Here is a 25,708-nt window from a genome sequence, read left to right as displayed (position 1 = left end):
ACTACTTACTGATTCCGTTTTTGAATACTTAAGTAATGTCTCTCTCGGTCTCTCTTTCAATTCCCTATAAGCTCCTTCCACTGCCTCCATATTATATTTCTTCTCTTTAAATTTTTGTTTTAGATCAAAACCTTGTTCAGTATAATCCTCTATTCTAGTACAATTACATCTCAGGCGTGTGAACTGGCCTTTGGGGATCCCCTTTATCCAACTCGGGTGGTGATTGCTTTGTGCCAGTATGTAACTATTTACGTCTACAGCCTTGTGATGTGTTTTAGTGTGCAGTCTGTCATCTTCAACAAAGATCTCCAAATCTAGGAATACGATCTTATCCTTACTGAATGTAGAAGTAAATTGTAGATTGAGGTTGTTGTCATTGATGTAGGATAGAAATTGTAATAACGAGTGTTCATCACCTCGCCAAATACATAACACATCATCTATGTAGCGTCTCCATAGGACCAAGTTCGCCCCAAACCTCTCATTGGACCAGATCTTATTAAGTTCCCAATGGCTCATGAATAGGTTTGCATAACTAGGGGCGAACTTTTCCCCTCCCCGACAACCTCTTCTAGTACGTCTAACTTTCTTTTCATGGCTGTTTGTGTGGTGCCTATGTCTAAAAAAGAATCCCCCCATTTTGGTACCTCTGGAAATGTTGAAGTGGAGATTGTGTCGGGGGTAGTTGCAGTTGTTATGTTGGAGCTAGACTGGATAGTGGATTTCAATGTTTTACCTGTGGTATCCAACAAATCCTGCCAGCCTTTCTCAAAGGACTGTCGGGCCAATGTTGACAAATGATCCCCTTCTTCCTCTAATTCATGTATAGAGTGGATAGAGAAACTAGTTTCCGTAATTACGCTATCTTCAATGGATGATTGACTGTAAACAGTCAATCATCCATTGAAGATAGCGTAATTACGGAAATCGATCACGACTTAGGTCTAGACAGTATACAACACTTCCTCGAGCAAGATCAGGATATGGATGAGGAGCAAAGAATCTTTATACTCCAAGGTATTAAATACATTTTGACACATAATTACATGTGGTTTGGGGGAGACTTTTACCTACAACGTAAAGGGACAGCCATGGGGACCAAGTTCGCCCCTAGTTATGCGAACCTATTCATGAGCCATTGGGAACTTAATAAGATCTGGTCCAATGAGAGGTTTGGGGCGAACTTGGTCCTATGGAGACGCTACATAGATGATGTGTTATGTATTTGGCGAGGTGATGAACACTCGTTATTACAATTTCTATCCTACATCAATGACAACAACCTCAATCTACAATTTACTTCTACATTCAGTAAGGATAAGATCGTATTCCTAGATTTGGAGATCTTTGTTGAAGATGACAGACTGCACACTAAAACACATCACAAGGCTGTAGACGTAAATAGTTACATACTGGCACAAAGCAATCACCACCCGAGTTGGATAAAGGGGATCCCCAAAGGCCAGTTCACATGCCTGAGATGTAATTGTACTAGAATAGAGGATTATACTGAACAAGGTTTTGATCTAAAACAAAAATTTAAAGAGAAGAAATATAATATGGAGGCAGTGGAAGGAGCTTATAGGGAATTGAAAGAGAGACCGAGAGAGACATTACTTAAGTATTCAAAAACGGAATCAGTAAGTAGTATTGAACAACATAAGAAGGTGTACTTTGTGACCAAATATTCAGGTGCCTCCAGCAAAGTACAGAACATACTCAAGAAACATTGGCATATTCTGAGTCTGGATGAGAAACTTAAAAATGTGATTCAAGACAAACCAAATGTGGTGTTTCGGAAAGCACCAGACATAAAACAAAAAATAGTCCATAACCATCTCCGAGACACTGCTAATATTAAAAGACAGAAGACCATCAATGGGAATAATGTGAAAGAGGGATTCTATCATTGTGGAAGGTGCTCCAACTGCAGATTATTGGGGTACACAAGCACGAGACCCATATGTGTCATAAAATCTAACCAAACTGACAAAGAGTATAGGATTAGAGGTACACTATCATGTGACAGTGATAACCTAATATACTTACTCGAATGCCCATGTGGGTTACAATATGTGGGACGTACCATAAGAACTCTAAGACAAAGGATTTATGAACACTGTCGGAACATCCAAAGGGGTTTGGAGACCCATAGTGTTTCAGAACATTTTAAAAATACCCATAAGTGTGACCCCAAAGGTTTGAAGTTCATAGGGATTGACAAAGTCACTTACAACTGGAGGGGAGGAAATAAATTAGAAGTTATCAACCGTAAAGAGAGCAGATGGATATTTGATCTGCAGACCCTACACCCTGAGGGCCTCAACATAGACCCCTGATTGTAGTGAACCATTACCCCCAACATACACCTATCTTAATGGTCCAATCTATCCTTATAAGCACATTGTACATATAAAATACTTATCTCTACTTGATTACTTTATCACTTTACTTCACTATCATTTTTAATGTGGCCTATCTGGGAAACACTTTCAGCTAGTTTCCTATCATATTGTCTATTAAGACCCACCTACATCAATTGATCCATAGTCAAGTATAACCATTAGCATATAGATTTCTTATAGTTTAATCCTTAATGGATACACCTTACATATTATTAATGTCTAAATATATCATTAAACATTGGCGATTCATGCTATGTGGATGGACCATTCACCTACAATAAATGTATATCCCGAATAAATCCAACCCAAAATGGCCGCTGCAACACTTGAGGACAGAGAAGCCAGGCTTCTATGTTAAATATGGTACCTCCAAGGTGTGCATATAACTATATGGATGCCCTGTTTCGTTCTCACTAGTTTACATTTAAGACAAACCCAACCAAAAATGGCCGCCGCCACATCTGAGGACATAGAAGCCAAGCTTCTATGGTACCTCTGATGTGAGCAAACGGAGGGCGGTGCGGCGTTCTGTGCTGCCGCGTGTATGGTCACATCACCTGACACCCAGGCAGACGCTGGTAACAACAATCATATTCAACTCCCGCCCCCACACACGCGGCGCGCACGACCCGGAAGTGATTAAACCGGAAGTGCGTCGCCGCTTCACATGGGGACTGATGATCAAAGAGGATGCCTATAAAAGATGGATTGCACACTAGGAACATCACTTGCCCTTGATAAAGTCTCTGGAAGAGATGAAACGCGTTGGGACATATATATTAGCATATGTACTTTTAACCTTAATCCCTGTTTGAAGGGTATTTTGCCATTTTTTTTTTTTCTATTTCTTTTTTCTATTTTGTACCATTTCAATACTGTTCAATAAAACAGTGTTGTATTATCTGACGATCAGTCATTTATAGTACCATAGCCTCCCCCTGCATACTCACACACAGGGATTGCGGATACAGATTGACACAGGACCAGCAGACTTCATGGTCAGATAAGCAAACATTCCATACCTAAAGTCACTGCAATTCTAGTGTCGCATGTCTCTCTGATACTACGTTCCTTTCCTGAGGTGGAGAGTGCAGTGGAGGAGAGGAGTTCACGTTCTCACCATACCCTGGTTAAAGGTCTCTTTTGCATACAAATACCTGCCTACAGTTTTTGCCTATCTGCAATTAGCTTAATGCTATAAGAATTTTTGAATATCCTGCCAACAGCTTTTGCCCACCTGATACGCATATTACTTGTTGATTGTTATATTACATTCATTGGAGAGACAAATCCTGACTACATCATATTGGTATTCATGCCAAACTTGAACTCCAGACGTATAAAATTCTAGTCCTGAAAATCCAGCCTCAAGTTATTGCCCACCAGCTTGATAACATAAGCAGACTGTTATATATATATATATATATATATATATGTATATATATACACTTATATATTAGAGAGCTGTCTTTCTGCTTAGACACCTCCCACCAAATCAATTCATTTTGAACACACAGCCCCAAGTTTTTGCTAACCAGTCTTTGTACGAAGCACTGACATATATATTATACAGGACTACAGAAAGTCAATTAACTTTATACAGTAGACCAATTACCACAGAGCGCTTTATCTTATTATTGTTTGTGTCTGTTTAGGAAGTGGGGATACTTCCAGAAAGAGCTGCTAGTGGTAGATCAACATCTCCCCATCTATGAGCGCCGATTACTTTATGTTGTGTTGATTCCATTGCAGGTGTAGCTTGTTCTGATCTGTTGCATTCGGCGCTGGACTCCCCCCCGAGGGAGGTTGTTCTGTCGACATGTTTTTCTGTGGTCGTTGATTTCCTTACTTTGGACTCCGAATCCTGTTTGTGACGCCAAATGTAATATCCCCCAGGTACTTATGCGTCTAGGTGTGTCACAGTGTGAGTATGCACGGCAGGTATGTTTCTTTTTACCTGATAGCTTAGCTCCAGTTCCTGATTTGAGGTTCGATTAGGCTACTTCGGAGAGGTAAGGAATACAGGTCACGACCAATGATTGTTCAGGGAGCAGTCTCAAGCTCCGGCTGATTTAGTGGAACCAGTGGGTATAGTAAATCAATACCTTATAGATTCAAGGTACATTACTGTAAATTAAAATCTCATTACAAGCAAATATTTTTCACTCAATAAACAACTTTAAAGACAAAAAAAAATATTATTATACAGGAACTGTGGGTCCCAACGTCGTCTGTCACGGTTAGACACAATTATTGCACAAGGTTACATGACATCAATATGCTAAATAACACACTTATGAACAACTTACCAACAATGCGCCTATACTCAAGTATACACTTCAGTTGTCAGGTTAACTTGTGGACATATTTGACATATGTGAATACACAAAAATTACTGAATAACTCAATACTCTTACTTACTTTCTCTGACTCAAGAAAATAATATATTCAGTAAATCAACATTAACTCAGAGCAAGTCCATGTACCTGTGCACAGGTTTGGAGTCCCTCTTTCGTGTGTACTGGTATGGATATATATGCTTATATATTTAATTCTAGACCCTTTTAAATGTGTCACCGTAGTGGGGGTAAGTTCCTGTCCTGGCAGTGGTCACGCTGAGTGGAGAAGGCTACTCCAGAAACACAGTGTATTAACTGTGTATAATTCCACTACTTTGGGGCGATACGCTATTCTTTGAACCCAAGAGGTGATCTATCACAGCTGTTATGCAGAGTAAGGCTCAGTACAATTATTCAACATGCAATCCTAGTTTTGGCTGATAGGTGGTGCTATCCTCCACACTTTTCTTACATCACTCTTTCTAGCACATTTTAGAGCACCGTCCTTCATAAACATGGAGTTGCTCCTGGCCAGTTATCACACTGTCAACTGCATATGTATATATATATATACCGTTGAAAGAGAGTTTGTATGTTTTAGCTTCCCTGCCACTGCTGGGTTTACTGTGTTCATGTGGATTCTTACAGGTTTCTCCTGCTGGTCTAACTCCAAAAGATCACTGATCTGTAGGGTGTCACAGGCAGACAAGGGGTTGTACTGGAGTTGGTCTATTCCTTAGCTAAGGTTGGGTCCTGGGACATAGCAGAAGAATATTACTGGCTGACAATAAGCTACCCTGTGCCTTAGCGTAAAATGAGAGCTTCCTACACTCCAGAACAATTCAACTGAGGTGTGTGTAAGAGATGCATGAATAGTGTCCCTTCTTACTTGTATAGGGTTTTCCTTGGAAGCATGCCAACCCACCTCCAACGGTTGTCACAGGCTGCTGAAAACACTGTGCTGACTCTGTATTTGTTTCTTGCCCTCTCAGAGCTTTTTCTTGCTGCAACTGCCCCTAGTCCTCCATATATGGGCAGCAGGGTGTCACTGGGGATGGGGAAGCTTTACTCTGGCTGCTCTGCCTGTTTCCTCTCAATAAGGAATTTCCCTCCTGTGTCTGCCCAGGTCTCTGGAATAGCACTGAAGAAATCAGCACACTTCAGTCTGCAGCCTGCTTTTCTTGCTGCTGGGATCACTGCTGCTCTCACTGCACAGAACACACCAGCAATGGCTGCTCTCCCCAGTCTGCCTCAGTGTTCTCCTTCTTGTCTCTGCTGCTGCTCCATCCAATAAGGTGAGGAGTGCTGGCTGTTCCCTCATTTACACCTCCCCCTGCTGCAGCCAAGTTTCCAAAGAGGAGGGGGGAGGAAGACTAGGTTGAGGGCTTTGTGCTTGTGTGCCTGTCAGTCCAGGGGCACACCACTCATATTTTAGTGGCACAGGGAGGGCTATGTGAGTTCTCCCAGGCTATATGATAATATATATATTTTTTTAATGTATATACTGTGGGCTGTCATGCACCTGTAATTTCTGGGGGTACCACATAATACTGTGTGTAAACACCATGTAATGAATGGAAGTAGTGGCTGTAAAAACTTAAAGGCCTAAGTATGAAATAACTTATAGCAAGCATTGAGAAGTTAACTTTAACTATCTGTAATGAAATATATATGGGTTACTGCATAGTTGTGTTATATTGTACTGTGTATACATTGAGACCTTTGTTTAGGTTTTTGCAGGGCCGATGCAAGGTTTCTTGGTACCCTAGGCATTTCTTCAGCCTTACGCCCCCTCCCTTGATAGCTACACAAGCCCTTAACCAGTGCCCCCCCTATGCAGTGCCCCCAGTAGTGGTCCCCCCTATGCAGTGCCCTCAGTAGTGGTCCCCCATGCAGTGCCCCTATATAATTCCCATTATACATTGCTCCCAGTAGTAGTCCCCCACCTATGCAATGCCCCTTATATAGTGGCCCCAGTAGTAACCCTCCCTATGCAGTGCCCCCAAATATTAGTCTCCCCCCAGTAGTGCCCCCAGTAGTAATCCCCCCAGTAGCAGGCCTCCCCCAGCAGCAATCCCTCCCTATGCAGTAACCCCAGTAGTAGCCCCCCCAGCAATAATCCTCCCTATATAGTAACCCCAGTAGAAGTCCCCCCAGCAGTGCCCCTAGTAGCAGTCTGCCCCAGCAGGGCCCCCAGCAGCAGTTCCCCCCAACAGTACCCCTAGTAGTAATCCCCCTCTATGCAGTGCCCCAGTAGTCCCCCCAGCAGTAACCCCAGCAGTGCCCCTAGTAGTAACCCCATCAGTGCCCCCAACAGTGCCCCCATCAGTGCCCCTAGTAGTACCCTCATCAGTGCCCCTAGTAGTGTCCCCAACAGTGCCCCTAGTAGTGCCTCCAACAGTGCCCCTAGTAGTACCCCAGCAGTAGTCTCCCCCCCCCCCGCCAGACACACACACAAGAAAAAAAAAACCTCCACTTACCTTAATCCCCGCTCCGGCATGCGTCCTCCCAGACCGGCCCGCTCTGCATGATGGGAGAGAAGTCATGACGTCTCTCCCATCAGCCACTGGGGGAGCCGGAAGATGGAAGCACGGCTCCGGCAGTGGGCGCAGCAGCCGATGAGAGTCTGTCTGACTCTCATCAGCAGCCAAAACAAACACACAGCTGCCGGCGCCAGCAGCTGTGTGTTTGTTCCTGGTAGTGTAGTGCGGACGGCACTTATGTTCTATTAAAGGAGAAGGAACAAAAACTGAAGAATTCACTGTTGACAATAAATTATATAAAATCAACCAGTTTATCACGTGTAACACCAATAATGTAATTTATTTACTAGAATGAAAATGCGGTCTTAGGTATGTGGGCAGAACCACAAGACTGCTAAAAATCCGTATGGGGGAACATAAAAAATGTAAAAAAGGGAACAGTACCACACTCAATACCTGAACATTTAAAAAAAATGCATAATTGTTCATCTGGAAGAATAAAATATTTTATTGGTATTGACAATATTAGACCAAATTGGAGATATAAAAATACGGAAATGAGGCTAGCTAAAGCCGAAATGCGCTGGATTTTCAATTTAAAAACTTTGATACCGGGGGGCCTCAATGCCGATTTTGAACTCAAGTGGTTTCTGTAATTTTATCATTTTACTTTCATATATATGATCCTCTCTTTTTAGATTGTGGAATTTTTAAGTGTTTTTAGTTCTGGTACATTCTACTTTTATGAATTCATATGTTGATATAAGTCCCTTCCAATTATTATTTTTTTGATGTTTATGAAGGCAGTACCATCTTATTGTCCTTAATATCCTTTAATTATTATCTGCATTAATTCCTTTTTTATCTTATTATCTTTTTTGCTTTTGGAGAAGAATCATCAAACTACAATCTGCCCATAAGCAATATGGCGATCCATCCCTTTAAATCCATTGAGCAACAGGATATAATGTCACTTCCGGTGGACACTGGAAGTTCGGTGAGCAACGGGACCACGTGATTGGAAGCGCACGTCATTTTCAGTTGGGCGGCAGTGAACAGGAAGAGAGGAGTCCCACTTAGGGAAGACAAGCCGTTTTCCCCATCACCATGGAGATCCGGTGGTCCGCAAGCCACATGAGGATATAAGAGGGGATCCTTTCAGGAACGGACTAACACGGTTTTGATTTATTTAAGTTTATAAGTATTGTTTTTACATAAACACAACATGTATTTATCCTGTATATGGGGCCCATATAGGATGCCATAGATAGAGGGACGTCATAGATTAGATTTATGTGTTTTAACACCACTTCCGGTGGGAATATCCCAAGCAGGAAGTGAGCTATTTTGAGGGTATTTAAACCCACTTCAGTCACAGGTCAGTTAAGCCTTGATAAAGACCCAGGAGACAGTCAGAACGCGTTGGCTGCAGTGACTGAGGATTGAAACCATCTGGTATAAGCTTTGGGGCCCATTACATCTTTCCCCTTGTCCAGCCCTCCGGAGTTCCTAGGTCCGGAAGGTCAAGTGGCCCCACTCTTTTCTTGATGGTATGAATCTAGTTAATTGATGTTTTATCTTATATGCACGGACACTTTACTTATAAAATGGACCTACTGCAAATAATACTGAAAAGAAAAAGTATTTTTGATGGTGAAACATTCTTCCTTTTTATTCAAAATTGAAAGTTGTTTATTCCATATGCACGGACACTTTATTGCACAGTGAACCTACAGCTAGCACTTTAAGAAATAGAAGCATTGTGTATTTAAGTAATATTTTTTAATGTCCAACATTTTATTCATGACTATATGTTATTTATGTTTTTATCTGGATTACTGAACATCTTTTGCTTACATTGAACACAGTAGAAGCTGGAAAGTCATATGGTCCCTTTCAAGAATGTGGAACAAACAATGTTGTGTTGGTAGATGAAACTACTACACTACTACATCAACTGTTCCAGACATAGGGCTCAATCCAATTGTTTGCGAAAGGTGCGATGTGGCGTTGTCACAGCATTAAAACGATGGTAACTGCACCACATCTAGCACCCCTCGCGGCCCGCTCCGAGCCCGAATTCGCATAATTTTGCTCGGTGCCCTATGATGCTGCAAGCAATTTTATGCGAAACTGGGGTCACCGTAAAGCGTGGCCATTGCCGCGATGACTCGCACCCACGAGATCATCACGTCTAAATGGATTGAGCCCATAGTGCATGACATGGTAGGATTCTCCAACTCTCTTGGCCCATTAATGGGCTCAGGAAACAAAAATACTCCACATATCAAGTCATGGTGGTGTTGCACATCTCTACATGTAAGTTACAAAGTATAAACTATATTATCTACATAACACCATCAAGTTTATTTATTTATATATCATTCAAGTTTCTGAGAAAATTCAAGGGAGACAGAATGTCACAAATTATTGCATACAAATATTTACATGATTTAATAATCACAGAATACAGTGCAAATTATTGTGAGGTACAACGGAAATAAGTTTCTAAAGCAGTCTCCAAAAGTGGGTAAACAGCCGTCACCTTTCAGCTTTATGTATTAAGCTGGGTACACAGTAGATGACCTGTGTACCTGGCCGACGGCAGATGCGACGAAACGACATATCGTGCGGTCTGTACATACCACACGATATGTCGTTTCCTCACCACATCCAAATGCATTGGGTCGGCAGTCAGATCCTCATATTGAGCAGCAGGTACAGCAGATCTGAGGATGTGACGGACGACCCAGCGGGAGTGCACATTGGACCTGATTCAGAGCCGCTCGTAAGTGGCCGCTCGTTCGCTCCGAGCGATGTTTGCCCAACTGCGCATGCGTACGGATCGTAATACGCATGCGCGAACCAGTCAGTGCGGCCGAAAATCATTTGTTCGCTAAATAGCGAATGCCTGCTACTTTGAGTGACAGAATGAGGCGTTTGTGGGTGGTAACAGGGGAAGGTGCTTGAAAACGGGGAGTGGAGATCAGAACGCAGGCGTGCTTAAAGGTCAAAACGGGCGTTTTAAGGGTGTGCATAATTAATACAGCAGCGTCATTGACCACGTCACTAGGTTATTTTATAGCCAGAACTGCTCGCAAGATTGTGGTAGCAAAAACCAACCACAAGAATAGCGAACAGTTCATACGCTGGTCGATGTACTCGATTAATCTAATAAATAGCGGACATGACGTAGGATGCGAGCGGCCAGGGGGCGTATTTTTTAAAAAAAGGACCGCAAGTTTTGTTCGCTCGTTCAGACATAGCGGCGTGAACAGACCGCAAAGAGCGAACGGTTCATTTGAATAGCCACCCCTATTTTCTGGACGAACGACCGCAAATAGCGTCCAGCTCTGAATCAGGCCCATAGTGCGTACACACTGGGCATTTGAACAATTTGTCAAAATCAGCGAATTGTTTAAACAATCGTCTCGCGTGTACCCTGCTTTAGACTTGTATGATATTTTTATATTATGTATTTTTAAATCCATAAAGATAATTCACTTTGGGGTCTATTGATTATGTTAATTATCGGGGTCTGAGTGGACCCCGATAATTAACATTCCAACTTGCCAAAATTCAGCTGTCTCCCCGAAGTCTGACTCACTAGTACAGTTTACGCAGGCGCACAAAGCCCCAGCGGATGGAGCCGGACATGGGCGGAGAGATGCGAAAGGATCCTTCTTTGCAAACCGGGACTCCTTTCCATAGGGAAGGAGCGTAGTGTGCGCTGAGAGCAGGAGCAAACGGCATCTGAAGATGGCAAAAGCTCTCGCAGTCAAGCTCCGCAAATATTGTTTTTTTGGAGCTTGATGAATTTAGGTCCCCATACTAGTGTATGTGGCCAGATCATGAGGGAAAGGTAAGGAGGAAATACTGTATCTGTGATATCTCCTGCTTTCCATTTTTGATGAATGGCCCCAAAATTTCATTTCTACAAAATCAGGTGAAAATGTGCATTTTTACTTGCTTTTGTAGAAATGAAGTGATAATGAATAGACCCCTTAATGTTAATGGGGGTGTTCACTTTCCCTATAATATTACATACAGTAGGTGGAGGTTTTCACTGTGAACTGTATTTAGCAGAGTTCAGACAATGTCCTATAACCGCGACCTCTGGTGATCAGTTTATTGCTCGGCTGTCTCCATTGCAGGAAGAGGCTTGCTAGACAGACCACAAAACCTTTAGTTATGCGGCTTGTCTCTCATTAATATACAGCATATTGCTAAACATATTCATATATACAATAATGCTTTTCTCTGTTTTTTTTATCTACAAAAATACTTGATAAATAATGTGCATTAAAAAAGAAATTCTATTAAAAATATACAAGGATTCATTCAAACAAGTTATTTTGTATGCCAAGCTCTCAGACACACAATGGACAATGGAGACTTTTGACTTACAAAATATATCTGCCAAAATCAATCTATCTTTATATTTAAAATAATTTCCCTCTCTATCTGCAGTATCTAAAATAGCATTTATTAAAGTATTTTTTCAAATTGTTTTGAAATGGGTCATTTTATTAAAGACGCAGTTAAGAAATTTGTAAACAATAAAGGATTGGGTAGTAAACGTTCAATGTGAACAGTTGTTACAGGTAAACATTAAGAATAATGATTCTAATATAATAATTGGTGATTCACACTCTGGGGCATATGTATCAAAGCTTGATGTGAGATAAAATTGTCAGATATATATCACCAACCAATCAGCTTCTAACTTACATTTTGCAGGCTGTGTTTAAGAAATGATAGTTTGGAGCTGATTGGTTGGTGATATATATTTCACAGTTATATCTCACATCAAGCTTTGATACATATGCCCCTTTATCTCAGAAGCTTCTCCTGTGATCGTATAACAATGGGCTGATCACAGTGGATGGAGATATGATGGAAGGTTTGTACACAAATTATTGATAAAGACAATTGCTGGTTTCGTAAGTCATTCTGCTAGAAAGAGATCGCTTCTTAGTGTACTAATGTAAATAATCAACGCATTAAAAATAAAAAATATAAATATGTACAGTATATCTGTGTGCAACTGTATACAAAGCACAAAGGAAATTGGCTTGGAAAAAAACCAGCCGCTGCATGGTAGCACCTTGTATACAAATTCAGACTCTGTCGCACACAGATATACAAATGTCTCATATCAAAGTACTCAGTGAGGTCTTAAGTGGTTTTGTCACATCCGATTGCGACTAAGGCCCGTATTCAATTTGAAGCGTTAAGTCCGGATCCGTGTTAAGTTACTGCCGATTACGTCATTATCGCCTGTTTTGGTTTTACCCCGTATTCAATTTGAAAGACTTTCCGCCTAGGCGGAAAGTCAATGCAATGTAATAGGCGGTAAAGTATCGCCTATGAATGGCAGGCAGAAAAAAGTGCAGAATTGGGTTTTTGGGGTGCAATGTTGCGGGAACCCCAGTGCAGCCTTCAGACAGTCCCCGAAAGGTAATCTGTGTCAAAAAAATAAAATAAAAACTAAAGGACACCCTAAAAATTTACTTTGAAAAAGGGGGCGAATAACAAAATGTTGGGGTACAAACTTAAAAACTAGCGAACTTGACTCTGGGGGGGTCCCCAAGTATGCCCCAAATGTTTTTTTGATTGCAGGTGTTTGCGGCAGATGGATTTTTCACAATTTTTTCAACTTCATTTTTTTCAACTTTAAATATGCTGATCCCCATTTTCAAGTACCCCAAATTTGCTGGGATAATTTATTTTCTGGAAAAAATACTCCTAAATACTATTCTGCATCAGGTACAGAAAAACGCTATTTAGCAGCTATTGAGCCCATTTAAAAACACCAAATACCTTAAGCAAGCCAAATCGGGGGGGACCATAGTGAACCCCCATGTCAGAGCATCATTTGGGGGGTGACAGGCTGATTTCCCCAAAAATGACAGTACTTTCCGCTTGTTACAGTATCGCCGGGTGCAGTTTACGCATACCATGAAATTGAATATGGGGTAAAGCGTGCACGCTCGCGATACTTTAACGGCTACAAAACAGGCGAAGTCGGCGTTAAGTCCGGGCCGCGTTAACTCAACACGGCTCGGCTCAAATTGAATACGGCTCTAAGATGCACATTCCAGTGAAAAAAGTCACAATAAAAGCTGCTCAATGCAAGCCAAGAATGGATTTTTGGTGCGACTACAGCAATAGTGTACGAGGACAAATCTCTCTATATATATCTGCTTAGATACAAAGGTATAAACTACAATAGCAAATAGCTCATGTGTTAAGCGTCCAACTGTGGTATATGATTTTATGTGTGGGGTGCTGAGCCTACAAGTAGTGTGTTTTAAATACAGAGGAATGTAACTGAAAGTACACATATTTTCTGTACAGACGAGAGCATGCCTTCCCCCTGCCCTCCAATACATTAGTAGAGTGGTTCTCAAACTCAGACTTTAGGATCCCACGCATGTCATGTTTTCCTGGTCAGGTCATCACAGCTCCACCCCAGTAACACAATGTCGAGATTACCTGCATTGTGTAGCCAGGGGCTGGGCCACGATGACGCAATTCAGCACGAATGGCAACATCAGCTCCCCCCGAGCCAGCCACTTATGCATGGTGAAGGTGGACACTGGTGGGGTGTGCAGGAGGGTGCGGATGGGTGGCGCCAGCCGAGACACTTACCCACTGAAACGGGGTGCTGGGAGCAGCACAAGATTTTTGGGAGGCTCCATGTCATTTCGGGAGAATAGGTAAGTATGGTGTAGTCATTACTCACTGAAACATTTTTTAAAAGATCTACAGGTGAAGCTAATTATTTCACTTGTGATTCTGTGAGGAGACCTGAAAAACATGCACTGTTGAAGATCCTGAGAGCCGAGTTTGAGAACCTGTGCATTAGTAGAACATTGGAAATAAAACGTGAGATGGAAAGGAAACACTATATGCTCACCAATGCAGGGATGGCCATTGGAGGCAAACCATTGATGGTTCCGATGAAACATCATTTGATTCCCTTTTAAAGCTCAACTGTCATGGTCACAAAAAATAATACAGTGTTAAACATTAATGGTAAACATATTGTTATGCTAAATGTGTGTGTAGGATTTTCTGTTAGGCTTGCAGTAAAAAATGTGAATGTCTATTTTTTTCCAGTTTGTCAATTTGACACTTTTTTTTCCCTCTAAACCGCACTAACATCCAATGTTAATTATTATCATCAGCTTCTTATACTAGCCTAACTCTAGGGGCTGCGCCATGTAACCTTTTGTCTACAGGCAGAAAACTGGAGCTGTGACACTGGTGGGGAGAGTGTGTGAGTGACAGGACCAAACCTGGTCTTCCTGCTCACACTAATCTCTGCAGCCATTTTGAACTAGAACTCTTAAATATTTATGTGGGGGAAGATGTATAGCATGAAGCATTCTGAAGAGTAGAGAAATGAGCAAGTAGAGAAAGTGCCAATCAGCTTCTACCTATTATTTTATAGACTGTACTTTATAAATGCTAGCTAGAAGCTGATTGGTTGCTCCAATTCTTTAGAAGGCTTGATATATTTTCCCATTAATTTAACAGAAACCCTGGGGGGGGGGGGAAAACCTGTATCCAGCAGACCCATGAGGAAGAAATGGATCAGGTTAGTACCATCTATCTAATAGGTGGCAATTCTGCTTTCATGGAGGGAGGATATATACAAATGTCTCCCCAAATATCAGGACTTTGATAAATAGACCCGTTTGTGCAATATTTGTGATAGCATTTAATACAGGTATACACTCAGTAGAAACTCAGGGCCTGATTCAGTAAGGATCGCTATAAGCAGCTGCGAATTCGCACGGAACGCAGCTACGAAAATATGCTAATGCTCGCAAAAGCAACGCTGACATAAAGACGCCCACTGCTGCTTTCTCACATCCGTCCACTCTCACTCTTCTGTAAACATCGGTAACAACGACCACTCGCGCAGCACTTACAGCAGGTCTGACCTGCCACAGACACTGCAAGGCTCTTCACGCGCAGTGGGCTCTAAAGCTGCATATGCAATCACAGTGGCTAATTTATGCACGCGCAAGCAACGGCGTTAAAACGGACAGGCACGCCTGCGTATTTTTTCTACACCCTCAAACGCTCACAGCCTGTCACTCACTCTGCGATGGATTCCTCTGTGCATACATAATCACAATGCGATCGCAGAGCAGGCGCAGTGCGGCATATACGCATGCGCAATGGCTAACAATCGCTCGATCTCCATACATAGTTGCATTTGAGAACACTGCTGAATCAGGCCATCAGTGCTTCTAACATTTCTTTTCTACTGATCTTCGTTTACAGAACTCTCTCTAGTGTAATTAACCACCGGATGAAGAGCCACAAATGGCTCGCTTAGCTTCTGTTCATCTTTTAAAGATGCAGCCTGGTCTGAAATGGAAGAGAAAGCCAACTGGTCATGTTCAACTATGTTCTGTTGATCCTCGCCCTTGGTTTTCTTCACGTAGAAGAGTTTACGGAAAGTTTTTAACTGCTGCAGTTCACAAAATGTTTCTAGGACAACAAGCATCGCAATGAGACCCAGTAACAAGTAACCTGTTGAAACACAAAGTTCAAATGAATATAAGCAAGTTTTTATTTTTCAAATAAAATTTAGAATTCAAAATTACAATTCTACTTTCTTTATTCTACTGCCATCTGTATGAATAGAAGAAATATAGTATAGTGTAATTGTTTATGGAAATACTTGCCAGCTTCAGCTTATATCAACCCAGACAGCAGTGACTGGAGAAATTAAAGGCTGCACCATTTGCCTGCTAGAGGCTGTATAATGTAACCCTATTCTTTTCAATGATCCAGGTGCACAAACGGGATGCAGTCAGGAAGCCGACGGTTGCAATGCCTACCGCCAGCTTCCCGACTGTCTTATCCCAGCAGGGGACTAATGACAGGCATCGAAATACCGACGCCTGTCATTATCCCTACACTGGGAGCCCGACGACCAGCATACCGAACGAAGGTAAGCTGGGCGCCGGGCACGGACAGCCGCCGCGGAGGCTTAGGCTTTAGGGTTAGGCACCCCCCGGGAGATTAGGATTAGGCTAGGGGAAGGGGGGGTTAGGGTTAGACACCACCCCCCGAGGATTAGGTAAAGTCTGCAGAGAAGGGGGGTTAGGTATAGGCACTTACAGGGGGGATTTCGGTTAGGCAGCGAGGGTTAGGGGGAGGAAGAGGGTTAGGGATAGGTTAAATTCTTACCTTGTTGGGATCTCCTCCGTCGGGCATCCACTGTCAGTATTTGAACCACCGGGCATATGTCCGGCGGTCATTCATACCGATTCCGCCCAAACTACTATTATTGTAGACAATTTTCACAAATTTTCCTGCACCCTTCTATGGGGTGCGAGGACAAACTAGCAAGAACACTGGATGTGAAGTGCTTTCATCCAACATTATAGGTGCACTTTTTGGCCATTACAAAGAATTGAGCTCCCCCCCAATGGAGAATGTCAAAAAGCAGGAGCCATTAAAAGAGACTGTAACTTAAAAAAGTTTCTTATTCTGTGCAGGGAATAAGAAACATGGGCATTGTATGTGCAATCGCTTTGCCTGCTCACTGCTTTATTTCTGTGATGAGATAAGTGACTTTGGGCCTGATTCAGCAAGAAATGCAATTGCATCCTTGGAATAATGCAAATGCACCTACTTAATTGGGGATGAGGGATTGGTAGACACCTCTGCACTAGGTTTTAATTAAACAAGTGGTTATTTTTATGATCGCCTCAAATGAATGGCATATATCAATGGATAATAAATCTATGGGGTTGCTGCCAAGGACAATGCTATAATAGGAATATATGTCTACACAGATGACTATGTAGCATGTAACTAATTCCTTTATACTCACTATATAACTTATGAGTGAATTTTATACACTCCCTTTATATTAGAATCCAGTATTTGGAATACTTAAATACAGGGATGATTATATGTTATCTCAAAAGGGAGTACAACGTTTTCCGCATTGGATACTGTACACATGTTCCCTTGTGACAATAACCTGTGGTAGACAAAACCCCCCTATAGAGGGCGCTCTGTTAACCACATTAAAACTAACTAGAAACTTTTTCTTGCAATACACAACCTATGTTGTAATTATGGAAAACATCCAATAGAGGGCAGCATGATGCTGAAGATTGTATGAATATATGAGAATATCATCAGTGAGAAACAAACTAATTGTGGTAATATTGTTTATTTAAAAATTAACGAATAGTGCATCAATGTTATAAATCCCAAAGATTGGTAGATTTATTATAAATACAACAAATAAAGGACACAGAGACAAAAGTACTGCTAATAATTTAATACAAATGACGACATTCAAAATACTATTTTGCTTCATTTTTATTATATTTTTAAATATTTCACTAATAAGGCGAAGTGAATTTTAATTATTGATACAATAAAAGTTTAATTTTATATATATTTCTTTCCTTTTCCCGTGCGCCAACAAAGAGACAATACTTTTTTCTTTTGTCCTATGAATAATGCAAATGCAGCAAGATGTGTATTACACCCCCTGATGAATTTGCTATCCCAATGTGACGGAGGCCGTAGTGCTGGGATCACCATCTCGACCATCGGTCGTCGATGGTCGCGGTGGTGGATGGCGCCGGGCAGCTGAGTAAGCCTCAGCTTACTAAACCTGGCCGGCTTGCGAGCCCAGGATACTGATTGGAAATCCGTCACTGGTGTATGAGGGCCATATGACTCATCTCGCTAACATGTTAATTGGCGGCTCGGGTGTTCCCACCTGACTCGGATCCCACTTCAAGGCCGAACATCATCCTCCCGACGTCGGATTTTCACGAGACCTGGATAACGTTCGGCCTCTATATGAGGCGCCATTTGTTAGTCGGACTCACTTGGCATGCACGCTGCACAGAGCTCTGCAAAGAAGTAGGCTGTGTCCAGACTCCAGACTAGTGGCTACTGGCTGTGCTGTTAAGTGATTGTACACATGCACGCTGATGCTGCGCTAAAGTGACTCCTTGGGCAGTGCAGTAGCCCTCTTTGTAGATAGGCACCATGACTCTTTGGGCAGTAGCCATCTGTGTGTATAAGCACCGTGACTCCTTGGGCAATAGCCATCTGTGTATACAAGCACTGTGACTCCTTGGGCAGTACCCCACTGTGTATACAAGCACTGTGACTCCTTGGGCCGTTGCCCACTGTGTATACAAGCACTGTGACTCCTTGGGCCGTAGCCCACTGTATAAACAAGTACTGTTACCCTGCTGGCAGTACCCCACTGTGTATACAAGCACTGTGACTCCTTGGGTCGTAGCCCACTGTGTATACAAGCACTGTGACTCTGCTGGCAGTACCCCACTGTGTATGCAAGCACTGTGACTCCTTGGGCCGTAGCCCACTGTGTATACAAGTACTGTGACTCTGCTGGCCGTACCCACTGGGTGAGTGGGAGGGCCCAAGGACAATTCCATCTTGCATTACCTTTCATTTATGCCACTGCTGTGTGGCAATGTTTCATAGATGTGCTTTAAACTGCGGTGTCTGTGCTGCTGTTCTGTCGTTTAGTAACCAGCCAGGTCACTGCAGCCTTTGGCCAATAATGGTGAAAACAATATTGTGAGCTGTGAGGTGGTCTAAAACTCTAAATTGACTGTAAATGACTAGAAATTAATGTTATTGGGATTAATGCACAGCAGACTCTGGCACAGCGCTAAAGTCTACAAATGCTTCTAGTGCTCAGAGTCTACTGCACTTAGGGCCCGATTCAGACCCGTTCGCTAGGATGCGTTCACATGCAGCCGTCAGCTACCAAAGTATGCAAATCCCGCGATCGATAGCAAGACTGTCTTCGCGTGCGATCGCGGTATGTTTTTAGACGCCCACCAGCCTGACACAAGACGTCCACTTGTGTCTGCCCATACCGTACCGCAAGCACTGTGAGTGCTGCTGTGTGTAATTCAGCCATGTGACGTGTATGCTGACTCTTCATCTTAATTATACACACCCCTGAAATAGCGTTCCAACGCACAGACACGCCTGCGTTCACAACATCACACCCTCGACAACCCCGTCACCACCCACAAACGGCACGTCCTGTCACTCATTCTAGTGGGGCATCTGTGTACAGGATGCGAGTGCTTTGCGATCGTAAGGACTGGTTCGCGCATGCGCACTGCGTCTTATACACATGTGCAGATTGCAAACATCAGCAGACTACGTGCAAACGCAGCCTAGCAAACGGGTCTGAATCAGGCCCCTTGTGCGCTGCTGGGATGAGAGGAGGGGACCCAGATGGAACCTGCACTCGAGCCCCCTCCTCTCTAAAGACGCCCCTGACACTAAATATAATTATATACACTTTTAATACTTATAGAATACAAATGGAAAATATGAAAATATGTAGATAGGTAACAAATACAGTTGGTATTACAGTATAAAATGTTTGATACCTAATAAAATATATCACATATTACCAAATACTCTAAATGAATATTTGTAGTAAAAGTAAGTTCAATGGAACTATGATTTAAAATGGCTTAAACAGGTCTGCAGGGTTAACGCAGATGGAGAGAGATTGATGGAAAAGCTGTCACTTGCACAGTCCAGTACAAGCAGTGACAAATTTGGCCTCTTTAGTGAAAACATCAGCTGCAAATTGTTTATACAACAAGCAGCTCTACTGTCCACTATTTATATAACACTTTAGACATTGGAACTAAAATAGTAAGACACGTTTGTCATTGAGTGAAAACAATGTAGCAGGTATTAAAGGTTATTTTAGCAAATCTGATGATATCCTATAAAGCAGGGATGGGAACCTCAGGCCCGGAGACCGTATAAGGACCACGGAATTATTTGGTCTAGCCATCTGAGCTTTTTTCTGCTAGCCTCATCTGGCTAGCAAAGTGCCTAGAATGGCACCCTGCAGCCAGAATTTATGCAGCAGTGCCGTCTGGAGCGTCCTTAGGATGCTTCAGATGGTCACACTGCTGCCCATACAGGTCCCTGGAGCATCCTCAGGATGCTCTGGGCATTGCTGTAATCACCAGCGACTGTGACATCACATGGAGGGGGCGTGGCCTGCACCATCCCCGCAAATAATGTATCAATATATCAAAATGGCCCTTGGCAGAAAAAAAGATTCCCCACCCCTGCTATAAATGATCAGTGACAGACAATCTTTGGCTTTCCAAATATTGGGGAACTACAAGTCCTAGCATGCCCTGCCTACATAAAAATTAAATATATAAAACAAAGTAAGCAGTAAGGGGAATATAACATAATATGCTGTATATTCCCCTAACAGGATGTAACTACAAAGTAGGTCACAAATTTCCACTGCAATGTATGGCTGTCGTCACATGGTGCAGTATCAGACAACTATATGCAGTGTGTGTGCTAGTACTGTTATACAGAAATATCCACTGACATCACAATGTTACACATAATTATACATTGCAAGGTTCCACGGGCAGCCCCCTAAACATTAGGCATTACATCACCCCTTGGGAATCTGGCAAGACTCTGCCCCCTCCAGCTACCTGTATTTATTTTTTTGGGGGGAGGGGGGGCGGCTTGCGGGCTAAGAATCTCCTCCTCTGGGCTCCTGGATTTCACATATGAACGCTCCTGAGACTCTCCCTGACACAAATCTAATCTTCCAGGTTCCTGGACAGCACATGCACCCACTTCTGAGACTCCCCCTGATGTATCTTGGGGGATGAAGTCTTTTTTCTATGTCAAAATAACTGTTGCTGTATTGAGACACAGGAAAGCTCTGATGCGTGGGGCCTGCTGTGCCACCCCTAGATAGTGGCGCCCCTAGGTATGTGCCTCATGTGCTTAGTGGGAAATCCAGCACTGGCCCAGGGGGCGGGTCCCCAGCTCGGGGAAGTAGAACACTGCCTGAAGCGTAATAAGGATGCTCAGAGCAGCTCCATGGGCGGAATCGGTATAATATCCCGGCAGCCGCATGGCCGGTAGTTCGAACCCCGGCAGCGGCAGCCCGACAAAACAGCAGAGCCGGGCAGCGGAAGCCCGACAGCGCTGGAAATCCCGATCGTGGTAAGGTAAGTATCTACTAATCTAACCTAACCCTCCTAACCCTAACCCTCCTTAGGGGTGCCTAACCCTAACCTCCCCCCCTGTGCCTAACCCTAATCCCCCCTCTAAGTGCCTAACCCTAACCCCCCCTTCGCCGCTGCCTAAACCTAAGTCCCCGGGGGGGATGCCTAACCCTAAGTCCCCCCCAGGGGTGCCTAACCCTAACCCTCCCTCCTCCTACCCTAACCCTCCCGGGGGGTGCCTAACCCTAAGCCCCCCCGGGTGCCCTAAACCTAACCCTCCCTCCTCCATGCTGTCCGCTTGTGGCGCCCAGCATCCGCTCGATCGGGATGCAGGCCACCGGTCTCCCGGCGTCGGGGAAATGAGCGGCGTCTAGATATACACACCGGTTATTTATCCCACGGCGGGATAAAGCAGTCGGGAAGCTTCCTGATTGTATACCCCATGGGCTGTGCTACAGGCTGCAGAGTGCCATTCCAGGCACCCAGCAAGCCACATGCAGGTGCGGTGGAGCAGAGATGGTGCTGCCCCCAGGACCCTGCACTATGGCACCACTCACATACACATAGTTACTTGGGCCCTTTCCACTTTGCTTTGAAGCAGATAAGTGTTGTTGGCATTTAAAGGTGCGTACACACGGTACGATATCTATGAACCATATGAATGATAACGATATCATTAAAGGATATATCATTCATATCGTTTATTTTTATGCAGTGAACTACCAACAATGCGCGTTGCCGCATGAACAATAATGATATCTATGATCGTCCGTACATGCAGGCCAACTTGCACGATATTGTCAACTTTGACTGTTCAGAGATGTGGCAGCATGACTTCACTGAAAGATACCTTTCAAGTTATTGGTGGTTCTGATCGTACCGTGTGTATGCAACTGTAAGGTGCGTATCTACTAGCAGATAGTGGAACGACAGTACGATTACAACATTGTAATCGTAGAGTCGTTCCTCTTCCCCTGCACTGCCTACACTGAACAATATGTCGTTAAGTGTAGGCACCCTCCCTCATCGCCGATAACGACAGATTGACCAGGATGTTCAGGTGATGATTGATGTTGAAAACAACAAGTGGGAGCACGTTATCGCTGGTCGTTTTCGTAATTTTCATGCCCGATTCATGCACGATTAATAAGCGATTGAACGATAACGATATTGTTATCTTTCAATCGCTCATTTTAATCGGCAAGTGGATACGCAGCTTTAGACTGTGTTAATGTGGCTAGCAACAGGCTGTGTACAAAGTGATCTCTGGGCCTGATTCAGACCCGCTCGGGATGCTGAGCGCTCGCAAGCGGGTCGATGGTGCCCAAGTGCGCATGCGCATGATGGCGCGCCTCCGTCGTGCGCATGCGCAAGACCCGAATAACGACGGCCAAGCCATCGTTAAGGGTCTCGCACCATGGGAACGCCTACCGTCTGGGGCCGGCCCCACTGACATCACTAGTGATGTCAGTGGGAGTGCTTTTGGCTCTGATAGAGCCAAAAGCACTCCTGGGCTTGCGGCAGCGAGACCCTACCGCAGGGTCTCGTCGCAAGCCCGATTGTCGTGATGGTCTTGACCATCGCGACCATCATTTTGGCCGCTCGCTATAGCTGTGGGTGGTCACCCACAGCTCTGCGAGCGGCCAGGAGGCCGCTCCAAAAAGGAGCAGGGACGGCCCTGATTCAGAGCAAGCGCTCTGTCAGAGCGTCCGGCTCTGAATCAGGGTCTCTGTGTATTTCACATTGAACGTAGCTGCAAAGCTATAAAGATTCTATAAATGGTGTGATGTATAATAATCTGCATCTATACAATAAAAAAAAACATACTACATTCAAATGGTCTTAACAATTATTCTAAATAATAAAATATAAAAAATACTTACAGGTGATTCCCAGCTTGTAGAGGTGGCGGAATTTCTGGTTGTACCCCTCTCCGGGAACATAATCCCCCAGCCCAATGGTACTCAGGGATATGAAGCAAAAATAAAAAGACTCTAGGAAATTCCAGTCTTCTTCCAGGACAGAAAATACAGCGGCAGGGATGAAAAAGAAGCACATGACTATGACGAATCCCAAAACCAGTGCGTGAACTACAGCGACAATGTGCTGGGGGTATCCCCAGTGGAGGTGAATGTAGTGTATGGGCTGTCGGGTGACGTAAGTAATAATCCTTTGTACCAGCGCTGTAAACAGAAGTAGAGTGAATGGGATCCCAATGACGGAAAAAACAATACAGAACACTTTGCCTCCATCAGACAAGGGAACAGTGTGTCCATATCCTGAAACCAGATAAAATGAAACAGAGTAAGGTATAAATATTATTTTACATTAAATAAATGATAATATTCTTAAAGGCTGCAATACACTGAAATTCTCATTTTTCCCTGCAACGGATATACTTAATTAAAATTACTTGTAGGCGCATTCTCTCTAATAGTCCCAGTTTTCGTGGGACTGTTAATGATTTTCAGACCAAGGGGCATGGCCTACCAGAAAGTCTGCATGGCATTACATGGAAGTGTGTATATATGGATCTGGGTGAGGGGCAGGGCTACTGTCTGCTTCTGTATTTTACACGTTGCTGAGGAAATTGGAGCAAATATTCAAACCTCTGAAAGGATAATATATGCTTCTGCTGGTTAGAAATGTCCATGAGGATTAGGGCTATTATTGTTATTACTAGTTATTTATGTAGCGCACAAATATTCTGCAGCACTTTACAGAGAGTATTTGGCCATTCACATCCGTCCCTGCCCCAGAGGAGCTTACAATCTATATTTCCTACCGCATGCTCACACACAATTCTTATTAGCCAATTAACCCACAAGTATATTTTTGGGGTGTGGGAGGAAACCCAGAATGTTCCAGAATGCTTCCCTGGAGTCATGGTAAGGTGGTATGGATAATACAGACTAATTCTGGCACAAATGACCATATAAAGACAAAGGGATGAATGAATTAGCTGCAGGTGAGATGGCAGAGTCAGCGGCGAGTGTGAGTGAGACGTGTCCTGGCACTGGGTAGAGAACATGCTGCATCACTGCCACCTTAGGCTGCACCAAGCTTGTCATTTATATATCTGCCATTACAGCTGTGAGGTGCCACCATATCTTGTCCAGTTACCGCTAGTGACACTTCTTCAGTTATAATGTCATCATTGTGAGGGGGGTGGAGAGTATGCAGAGACCAGGGGTGTCATTGTACTGTGGCAATAGACATAATGCACGTTGGGCCTGAGAGATGTACGGTAATCCAATGATGAATGTACATCTCCGATGTTTCTGGGTCTGCGGTGGAGCAGGGAAATGGATGGTCACTGTTCCCACAAAAGGGGGGTATCGTCCGTTTTTCGGGAGGGACTAGGCTAGGGTCTGCGTCGATAGACAGATTTTTGGCCTCTTAAGTGACCAGCACCCGGGCAGGCCATTGTCTATATAATATGAACATGTAGCAAACCATGGAATGATCACCAATCTAGAGAACAAAGGGAATTGGAAAGCAGACATTCAGGTTCAAAGAAGTGTGAAACTTGTAGCAAGTCTGAACAGCTGTCTTGTGTTTGCCAGACACCCTTGTAGCATCATGACCAGAATTCACTATGTCAGAGAACTGTGCTGACCACTGTAATTGCACAAAATGACACATGGGAGTCTGTGCATGGGAGTTGGACTGTCTGTCAGATAGTTGTAATTGCTCTCAGCAAATGTATTGCAGAGAACTGCGAGAGATCGATGTCACAAGCTAGTGTCGTGCGATGTTGCGGGACCGCTGTTTGGTGCTGTCTTCTATGGAGAGTCATAATGGTGCAGGTGGGCGCACTCTGCTATGTAGACCACAAGCTGTTAAAATGTGGCAAAGGGAGCCACATAATGCATTTAGTGTGCTACGGGGGGTAATGTGCTATATAGTGGGCTGGAGGCTGCTGCTGGTACACTGGATTATATAGTGGGGACTAGAGGATTATGCACTATGCTACATAAACAGAGCCAAAAAGGCTGTTGCACTGTTCTATATAGGGGAGTCCAGATACTGGCACACTGAACTATTTAGTGGTGGCTAGAGGCTGGTGGGCTTGGCCATGGAGGGGACCACACAAGCAGGAGAAGAGTGATACAAATGGAACACAGGAGTGCTGTGGAAGGGCTACAGGTGTTTTTGCTGCTGATAGGGGTTGTTATGGATCCACACAACAAAAAATTACTACCTACAATAACATTAGAATCGACAGTGATAACCCTGATATTGAAGACTTCCCATGCTTATTTAGGGCCTCATTTATCAACAAGTTTTATCATTCACAGAGAGTAATAAAACTTTTTGCGTATGATAAATGGTGCTCCGGCCAATCAGCTCCTAACTGTCATTTTTCAAACAGATGACAGTTGGGAGCTGATTGGCTGGAGCACCATTATCATACTCAA

At 43.5% G+C, this 25,708-nt stretch overlaps 1 protein-coding gene across 1 annotated transcript in view; it reads right to left on the bottom strand.

The window, feature by feature from the left end:
- Positions 1-8,886: 8,886 nt before the first annotated feature.
- KCNK1 (potassium two pore domain channel subfamily K member 1) overlaps positions 8,887-25,708 on the bottom strand; it is a 40,891-nt gene continuing 24,069 nt past the window's right edge. The window contains exons 2-3 of the mRNA XM_088467105.1: positions 23,171-23,566; positions 8,887-15,780 (exon numbers count right to left, since the gene is read on the bottom strand). Of these exons, the coding sequence (XP_088323231.1) occupies positions 15,509-15,780; positions 23,171-23,566 (668 nt within the window). The 3' untranslated portion in view covers positions 8,887-15,508. The remainder of the gene's footprint in view (positions 15,781-23,170; positions 23,567-25,708) is intronic.

This window comes from Taudactylus pleione, unplaced genomic scaffold (genome assembly GCF_031769625.1).
Source record: "Taudactylus pleione unplaced genomic scaffold, aTauple2 ptg000069l, whole genome shotgun sequence".
Taxonomy (NCBI): domain Eukaryota; kingdom Metazoa; phylum Chordata; class Amphibia; order Anura; family Myobatrachidae; genus Taudactylus; species Taudactylus pleione.
This window is presented reverse-complemented; position numbering and strand designations above follow the sequence as displayed.